At 36.4% G+C, this 9,744-nt stretch overlaps 1 protein-coding gene and 1 long non-coding RNA gene across 2 annotated transcripts; both read left to right on the top strand.

The window, feature by feature from the left end:
* The first annotated feature begins 21 nt into the window (after positions 1-21).
* LOC149708959 (uncharacterized) lies at positions 22-7,859 on the top strand. Its single transcript, XM_089864405.1, has 8 exons — positions 22-122; positions 494-663; positions 745-1,784; positions 2,088-2,185; positions 5,292-5,448; positions 5,501-5,718; positions 6,801-7,096; positions 7,199-7,859. The coding sequence occupies exons 5-8, from the start codon at positions 5,343-5,345 to the stop codon at positions 7,434-7,436; spliced, it is 858 nt and encodes a 285-aa protein (XP_089720531.1). The 5' UTR covers positions 22-122; positions 494-663; positions 745-1,784; positions 2,088-2,185; positions 5,292-5,342; the 3' UTR covers positions 7,437-7,859.
* Positions 3,611-5,232, top strand: LOC149708960 (uncharacterized). Its single transcript, XR_016380077.1, has 3 exons — positions 3,611-3,996; positions 4,750-4,776; positions 4,953-5,232. It is a non-coding gene; the product is annotated as an uncharacterized LOC149708960 (long non-coding RNA).
* Positions 7,860-9,744: the final 1,885 nt, after the last annotated feature.

The following is a 9,744-nucleotide window of genomic DNA, read 5'->3' as shown; positions in this document are numbered from 1 at the left end:
TCAACCCAATATAATTATTATATTCAATCGCGAGTAAACAGCGATTTAAAGAAGAAAGATGTCAACAATTTGCAATTTGAAGCCGGGGAAATCCTCAAAATGAGTTCAAACTTGTTTTTGCCGTAAGTGCGGGGTTACAGAGTCGGCCCAGTGAGCCAAGGCTTAGTGATTTTTCCGAGTCAGTGCCAGGGGGAACTGTGGGATCAGGATCATCGACTGTATCTGTGACTAAAGAAATTAACACAACTAAAACTGTACAAAAACGACATTTAATTCCATTTCATTATCGAATAAGGAATTTACCAACTTTAAAGTTGCATGTTTCTAATTCAAGTGCACCTTAATGAATAAAATTTACTCTAAGCCTAATTGTCACTCAGTCGTAAGCAGACGAACACTAGCAGACAGGAGAAAATCGATATCCCAGCATGACTTTCGAAACTTTGCTGCCACGCTATTGATTGGAAAATATCATACTTATTTTGAATTATAGACGGCGCGACCGAGGCGTTTTCTCTTTTCTGTGTCTACGTTTGAAAGTCCCACTGTATTCTACACTATGGAAGCTAGCGTCTCTAACTCCTTTCGTTATTTACCCGGGTTACCCCTGGTCATAATCAATGCACCCATGATCTTCTTAGAGGGAATTTACATAGGCTGATGGTAAGTATGATTTTATGGACAATATAGTAAATTTTAATTTCTTAATGTACCGACTGACCAACTCCAACCCAAACTGCCTAGAAATCCAACACTTAGTGAACGGAACTGAACTAAACTCAATACTACTTTTTTGTCTGCAAATACAATATAACAGTCATGAGCATTGCTAATGCATCGGCACCCAGTCTTCTGATTTAACAGTGTCTACCTCTTGACGTGCAAGCCATAGTGTAAAATAAACGTTGCAATTATATCTTAATTTAAATAAACTATTTTATAACCCATGTTGGTTCATATTACTTGTTGGAAACACAAGTAAGGTTAAATAACAGAGGACTTTCAAAATTGTTATTGAACGTTGGGAAAATGTGTTTTATTAGAGAAGAAAAACACCCCCACTCCCATTAGTTTAATGAATAAAAAAAAAGGTTTTCAAAGAGATTTATTGAAAAAAGTGTAACTTTTTGGTCTGATAACGGTCCTCGAAGCCCTTAAGCACAGTATATTTTTTTGGGAAATTTATCTCTAAATTGGGTTCAATTGCAAATCAATTAGTTCGAAACCTCTTTCGTTGAATACTAAGTTGAAAATTTATTAGTTTTTCTTGTTAAGATAAGATATTAGAATTAGAAACAAGTTCAGTTAACGTTGTTGGTACCCATTAAATTACTATTTCATGTAGCACTTAATTTTAAAATGAATAGTTACTATTAATTTTTAAGATAGCTTAATAATAATACACAGAAACAGAGCTTAATAATAATACACAGAAACAGACTTAAAAAGTACTTTTTCCGCTTAATTATCTTATACACAAGAAATCCATTTGATAAATAATTTATTGTACAAGGACGGTTTTTGTTTTGATTGGAAATAGCGTTTTGCTTGCAAATACGAAGTCATTTAAAATATTGTACACCAATATCCTCATAAATTATTTAAGTAAGGCTATATTGAAAAGAGTAAAAGGCAATTCTCCAACTGTTAAGTTTCATTACAAATAGATTTCTAGCAAGGATAAGTTTCAAGTTTGAGAGAAGGCAATTTATTTGTAAGAAAACAGTGAAACCGTACGGTTTATTATTCAGACGACAATGCATATCAGAGCTTCGCTTTACCCAGTAAATATGATTTTATACTGTCTTTGTAACTAATAGCACCAGAACTGGATACGTTTCGATATATTGTGTTGACGAGAGCAACAGTTACTTTTATAATATTTGATTAATTACAATTTTGACAATGAATCCAATTATAATTATAACTGTGACTGAAATATGTGTTACGATGTGCAATAATTATTTATTTGCATGGTTTTAGAAACATGAGTGTTTTCTGTATTAAACATTATGTAATTACATAACATTAAAACTTTCTATCGAAGCCAAATAGAAAATATTATTTTCCATTTTGTTCGTTAATAGATTGCGCCTTACGCAATTAGGGGAAATAATGCAATCGAACCATTAATTGGTCCAGTTCCAACCATGTTTGAAACCCTTAGCCAACGCCTCAATTTCACGTAAGCATAACTGTTACTTAATCCTGAACTTCACCTCAAAGTATACCTCGTAACAAGAGAGAATAGAAGAGAGTATAAAACTTGTGCCTCCTCGTTTGAGGGGTTAGAGTTCTACCGCTCTACTATCGCGACCCCCTTCCACGAAAGCCTCCTCACAGCTTGTAGAGGGAGAAAAATAGTTCCCAAAAAGCACTACGGGCTTAGAGGCGGCGGACAAGGATAGGCTCCCTCTCCGAGAATCCCATGAGCAGCGCTACTTTTGGAAAAACTCAATATCTAACCTCTAGCCTCCTGATTGGCTACTTGAAGTTTTAGGGGGTAATAAACTGGAGACTCTCAAACGAGGTGGAAAGCTGCGCTATAGTTAAATTTTTACCCACATATTATACTCCCTACTATTTTTTCTGGCTCGTAGTAACTGGTACTGTCATTTTCGAAGAGAACTGAGAGCCTAGGATTTTGTAGCGTTCCAAACTATGAATATCAAATAAATCTAAATATATATATATATATATATCAAAATTTTAGCCTGTCATGTGAACTTAGATCTATATCACAAATATACATATCGTCAGAAGTGGATCATATTACAGCTCCCTAGAAGTACTGGACGATATAACATCGCCGTGCATCAGCATTGTCTCCTAGCACTGAAGAGAAAACGGTATATGCGAAACGCAGCGGCGAATTTGTGAACTAAACCAGAGGAATGATTTTGGCGCGAAAGAAATTTTTAATAAGCGGGCGAAGCAATCGGAAGTAAGTGGTAGGCTGGTAGCCAATGAGGAAAGGTTAGAGAGAAGAGCGCGGAAGGAAACAAGTTGCTCCATACAAAGTGTTGGGTTGTGAATATAATAGTAGAAGTCCACTTTATTTTTCCGATTTTAAAAAATAATTGGCGGTCTATAGGTATTTTTTAAACGCTTGTGTTGAAAAGGAAATTAATATGAATTGGCGGTCTATAGGTATTTTTTAAACGCTTGTGTTGAAAAGGAAATTAATATGAATTCAAATTATCAAAATAGCCTTCATCATGCTAGAATATTTTTAATGCATCCCTAGTACAGCACTGAGCTAAGCTTCACCCGATTTAAAGGTTTTTAGCGGGGATAGTTGGACCGATTTATTACTAATTAAAGGTTATGTGCGTCGACATGGAAATTTGTTTTCCTTTTTTAAGTGTGACAAATTTTTTCAATGCTGTAACGTTTTCCGTTTGCGAAAGATGCTGGTCAATATTTTTCAGTTTTACAAAACGTTTTTTTAGTTGCTTACGGTTAAGTGCTTTTAATATCACATAGATCGTGTTCAGATGTCTCTTTAATGTGGGCATGCAACCATTGCAATTAGTTACATTGATCCTAACATAAGCCGTTCTAAATCAAAATTATAACGCGATAATAAGATTCACACTAATCACACGACACTGACGGCGGTCTGACAGCCATTATCATCAACCGGAACTTCCGTAGGTTAACCTAACTCAAGATCCGGGTTAATGGGAAAACTATACTTGTAAAACTGAGCTATAGATGGCGGGCTTGGATGTCTTGGAAGAAAACGCTGTTTACAAAAGCATAACCTACGTCCAGTACTTATAGGGAGCTGTAATATGATTCACTTATGATATCGTTTTCGAGTGAAATCTTATGACCAAAACTTCATTTTCAAATTTTTTATACAAATGAAAAAATTACGACGTGTCAAATTTGAACAGTTATGATTTAGCGATACCTCCAGACGATAACTCAGTGTCTGTAAGGCTAGAAAATGGGTCATGGACATCTTTTCGTGGAATGATCGATCGCAATGTAATATATTTCATATCCATTAAATCTTTATTGGCCGAGCGAGCGAATAAGGTCTGAGCAACACCATACTTAAAAAAGTGGTGAACTGCGTTGATACGATAACAATGGGGAGTTATAAAATCTTAAAAATATTTTTGAAAGTGGTTTGTTTGTAGTTTATGCACAGTGACAATTCGTTACAGAATTTGACCAAACTATAGTTGATATCAGTAACACCATTTCTAGGATTTCGAAGTGGTTTTGTTGAGGTCTTCACAAGGTTGGGTCGTAGAACCCCTAGCCATTATGATTAACTCCTAAGTAAGCATAGTTTTATTGAAGTTGAAAAATGTGAAACAATTTAGTCTGTAAAATATCATGGTTCACTGGGGAGATCCAGAGACTATTTCCTGTTTAGTGTAAACATAGACAGGAAACGCCTTCCGGTTTTTTAATACACGCCCTTTTACACCCCGGGCAACGCCGCTTAACTTGGCTAGTTTACGATTAGAATACTCTGGTGTGCGTGTCTCTAAGCGCAGCCCAATTCTTTTTCTGTCCCTTCTCCTTTTCATTTGTCCTTACTCCTTGTAGGAGAGAGTATATGAACCAGTAGAGTATGATGTTGGTGGTCTTGTGGGGAAATTAGCGTCTCCCAAACCACTTTGAGTATCAGTAGGGAATGGGAAGTGCCGCGTATTTACATTTTTGGAAACCTTTTTCGCCGCCCGGTCCCATAGATGGCTCCTAGAACTAACAATTTGAATTTTAAAGGAAACTGACCTAGTTCTTGGCCCTGAGGTTAGAGCTCGGCATTTTCGATCAATTATCCACAAATTGGTGGATAACCGATTATTTATAAACAAATTTGTGGATTATAATACGATTTAACATGTAAGTTCTGTGGATAATTTTCGGGTATGGATAAAGATAAAATAACGTGGATAATTGATCGAAAATGCCGAGCTCTACCTGAGGTTTTGGTGGCCGAACAAATGGAAGGAGTCCAATATGGAACCTACTACGCTTGTGGCACTTTCTTCTTTTTCGCCTCGGCTGGGGATTCTGAGATTGTAGATTTTTCGAAACTAATCCTTGCCTTCGACATTGACGTATATTTGTTTTTTGTTAATGGTTTATACAGCTAGGACAGCTAACATCTCTATATAGAAACTGGCCGCTAGATTTACTAAAATTGCACGAAAAGTTTTTATGCGACAATACAAAATAGTTTTAGTGCGCGAGCATTTTGCTTGTTTGAGGATTTTAACTTCAAACTTTTAAATGAAATAAATATATGAATGTTTCTCTTTTAGATTTGGTACATTTTGCTGGCGTTTATTTTAGTATTGTCAATTTCTGTAACGATGTTTGATATCAGTCACGAAATATTCCGAGAAAAACGTCCTAAGAATAAATTTCAAGCATTAGAATCTAATTTCTGGATGTTCTTAGCCTCCTTCTTCTTAGAAGGTACCTTAATATGGCAAAAATTTACCTTTAAAATTAAACGTAGTACTTTCAGGCACAGCGCGAATGCCCAGTTTACAGAGAAGCCGCTTCATATTTGGGATATGGTTAATGTCTGTTGTCATCATTATGAACGCCTATTCGAGCCAATTGAAAAGTGCACTGATGCTCAAAGGTGACGGAGATACAATGTACACCGTTAAAGATCTATCCAAAAGACCAGACCTAACTGTTTTCATCCGAAAATCTGGATTCTTAGAAAAAGTATTTGAAGTATGTCAGCGCTTTACTTTTTTTGTAATTTATGCTATAGAGGACATGTTCATGGAAGATTACGGGGCGCGATATACCAATAATGAATGCGAACCACTAGCATATGTTAAGCGAAAGAGTGTAGTGGCGACAATAGACCATTCCTGTAAATACGTGTAGAGACACCAAGGCTCAGGGGGGGGGGGAGGGTCTCTTCCAATTCGCCAGAGGCAACGCCAGATGAAGCCAGATCTCCCTACACGCAAGAGGCTAGTCAACGCGCACTGCCTGTAGAGGTGTCGCTAGACGCATCCCTACGCCCTGTAAAGTTCTTTTCACCTATGTCAACAATGGAATGGTCTATGGAAACTAATCCGCACCTAACCCATCACAATATGTAAGTAATTCGTTGGTCCCATGTAATTGTTTATCCACCGACAATTAGTTTAATCATATTTTAGCTAGGTTCTATAGCAAGATGGACATTCATAACGGTTACTGTCAATAAAAGCTTGGTTAAATACATTTATAGCAAGTGAGATCAAGACTGATGTGGGTTAATACCAGAGAATAGTAAGAGAAGGGTGGAAATTTCTATATGCATATTGATTTGAGGGTAGCAATTTCAAAGCAACAGGAGGTTCCATGATCACACTTAACATTCCGGCTAATCTTCTGAACATGAATTTTATCTTGCCAATGGCAGGAACCAATCAGATCTAATTTTTCCTGCCTTTGGCTAAACTAGCCTTTAAACTGTGTAGTAGAAAAGCCATATTTAAGGGCCACTAACACACTTAACTTCCCTTCCCCGATTGTTGTCGTCGTGGTCACGTTAAACGTCTTGAGGGAGCGTATGGAAACAAAAATGATAGTTCGTAGTGTAATGTGCATTCTTTAAACGAAATCTTCCGAAATTAGGGTCGTGCAACACTGTAGCAAAAAACATTTGAGGAACAAGTAGGGTAATCTAGGGAGTGAGTGGATTTTCGCTGTAAAGTTGGAAAAGTTGTTGGGTATTTTGAAAATTAGTCGAACTCGAGTTACCCTTCTGACAATACTAGTCGTTGATGTACAAAACCACAATCTCGTTATACATTTAGGAATCACCAACGGCTGAATACAGGAAAGTGTGGAAAAACATAGAAGATAAAGGGAAAGATGGACTACTAAACATAGAAGAACTCTTCAGTCAATCTCCTTACGAAGTAATCAAAGCCGGAAAAGGGGTCATTTTAAACCCAATAGAAGTGGTCAAGTTCTTGTTGCAATCTTATTGCCCAGCAATGAAAGGTGGACGACGATTCTACTTTTTGAACGAACCGGTTCTATCGAATTTCTACATGTATTACACTTCACCGACGTTTCCTGAAAATTATATTCGTGAACTAAATAAAAGGTGAACTATTTTCCTAATAAGCAAATCAAGAAGTGAATAATCTCATTTATGTACTTGAACCATAAGTTTATAAGATGACATTACCTATACTTCGTAATGCAGAGTAAGGTGGATTTTAGAAGCTCATTTGATGGAGCGTTGGATTGACGACACCCACAAAGATTACGAAAGAAGTTGCTCAAGCGGCAGTGAACGTCTGCATAGCGAAAACACAGAAACTCAAGGACTTGGTCTGGAGCACATTCAGCCAATTGTTTTCATTACGTTAATCGCGCAATCTTTCACTGTTCTTGTTCTGTTTGCGGAGATAATATCATTTCGCTTCAAGAAACAGCGATAAAGTAACATCTGGTAAAACTTAGAGTTACATGAAAACTGCCCATCGTTATAGAGGGAAAGAGCTAGGCCACTTTTTCTATATGGTAACGCTGCATTTAAATGTACAATATCCACTATCTCATAAACTAAGATATAATTATATCTTTAAATTATAATACAACGTCGAACATGAATGTTAGGGGTTCAAGGTCCTTGTATTGAATTGTACACTCTATTATGCAATACAAAACACACTCGAAGACTTTAGGAGCAGATCCAAGCGTTAGCATCTTGAATTTGAAGTACTTTCGCGTTATTATTGTGAATTACGTATATGTTATTCTGAAGAACGCAAATGCCATCGTGCATTATGGAAACATTTTCTGTATACTACAGTACATTTTGTGCATTACCAAAAATATTGTTATGTATTATAAACACAAATAAATAAATGTTTTGAACCCGACTTAGACGAGTTTTACCAATGCAATTAATTATATTGTTTCATTGAACGGATGGCAATCTGAACTACCACATCGCAGGAATGAAAGTGGTCTTAATCGTTTTTGTAAATACGTTTCATAAACATACCCCTTTTGAATTTTTAAATATTTTATATAGTTACTTTATAACTCTGATTTGAATTTAACTGTGTATATTTTGTAGTTTTTTATACACACTAAAATATATTTCATTTCATTTCATAATATAATTACGAAAATTGAACCGAGAAATTGCGTCTCATAATTACAAGCCAATGTATAATATAGTTTCATGCAATTAGGTAGCAGTGTAAGAGCCAATATTAAAATATATTGAGAGATAATAGAAATATATTAACAGTCATCAATACTAATTGGTTAATTCTGATTAAGTTTCTTGATAACATTGAAGTAAAACCGATTCATTGAAAGGTAGTTCTAACAGTACTTAATTGCTTCAACGCCATTAAAACAGACATTCACAGCAAATGCGTGCAAAGTGAACAAGTTGGCCAAAAAAATATTACATTTCCGAGTCAAGTACAATCAGGGATAGATAGACTTTTTTAAGACGGAATGGGTAACAGGGTTATTCGGGTGTGCGTCCTAGTCCACGACCCCCTTACCCGTGACGGAGGGGTATGAAAGAAGAGGCGGGTCTTATTTTTGTTATGGCGTTGTATGTATATCCGGGTCAAATAAACGTCGTCTGCCCCTTCGTCTGCCAAGTTGGAATGGGCTCGGATTTTAATTTTTGAAATAACATTGTTTAAAAATGGAAGTTACACAAGACATAGGGCTTGCAACTGAAAAAAAAAACGGGGAAGACCCAAGAAAATTAAAAGTGAGTTAGAATTGAGTAAAAGTCTTCATAGATATTACAGCACGAACAGGTTTTAACCAAACACTAAGCTCACAAAACTCCTGACCATTCACTAAGCCTTGGTTAACTTCATCAAATTCGTTTACAAAATCATGAGGATAGTAGAAATGATTGGCTTAAGAAAGAATTAACGAACACTTTTCACCTTTACAGATGTACTCCAAATCCAAAACACCGGCACCAAATTCACTAACTACCTTCTTAATTGCTATTAAAAACAATTCCCGAATAATTACCGGACCCTCGCATTTAGACGGCTCCATTTTGAACCCCTGTGAAGACGCTTATCTGTACAACCATAGCCCACTCGATCCGCGCTCTATAGCTATAGCGCGAGCAGCTTGCGTCGTGACGCGCGTGATCGAGTGGGCTATGGTACAACGCAAGAGGGGTCGTAGTCATGGCGACAGAGGTAAACAGGAATTACGTATTTTTGGCCCTCCCCGTCAGCAACGTCACCAATACGTAGTTTTTGTGAGCCAATAAGATAATTTAATTTTTTGGTTACGTGTTGAAGGAAGGGACTATATACTCGTCTATGAGTCGGACTGAAGTAAAGGCCAAAAATTGTTTATTCCGTCTTAAAAAAGTCTATCTATCCCTGGTACAATATTACTTTATTGCGTGAATCTTTGGTAGAAACACGCCATCGGGAGGCTAGACGTTTCTCGTATTCCTAATAGTCAGGGGAGAGTTGTTAATTTTTCGGTGTTACTTGGCGGAATTAGCCAAGTTTGATTTTATAAGTGAAATATGTTAAAAACATGATAAGCTATCGATTTAGACTTATCTTCAAAATTTCATCAGCTGAAATTAATTAGTTTTAACTCTTTCAATTAAACGAAAAATTCACTTTTTTGTTGCTGGAACTTTGTGAATTCAAGAGCTCATTGTTTAAGTTTGGAATATTTTTCAAAATTTTTTATTTGCACACAATACGAACAACTTTCCACGCCTATATTAAA

This window comes from Phalangium opilio, unplaced genomic scaffold (assembly GCF_054372755.1).
Source record: "Phalangium opilio isolate 3A_F unplaced genomic scaffold, DU_Popi_V2 ptg000013l_1, whole genome shotgun sequence".
In the NCBI taxonomy this organism is placed as follows: Eukaryota; Metazoa; Arthropoda; class Arachnida; order Opiliones; family Phalangiidae; genus Phalangium; species Phalangium opilio.
Note: the sequence above shows the minus strand (reverse complement) of the source record. Positions and strands in the feature narration are given on the sequence as shown.

Bases quoted from the DNA above. Each gene is read 5' to 3' on its own strand.
- LOC149708959 (XM_089864405.1), top strand. From the start codon at position 5,343: ATGTTTGATATCAGTCACGAAATATTCCGAGAAAAACGTCCTAAGAAT. The intron at 5,449-5,500 runs GTACCTTAATAT...TAGTACTTTCAG, and splicing joins AGCCTCCTTCTTCTTAGAAG to GCACAGCGCGAATGCCCAGT. The intron at 7,097-7,198 runs GTGAACTATTTT...TTCGTAATGCAG, and splicing joins ATTCGTGAACTAAATAAAAG to AGTAAGGTGGATTTTAGAAG.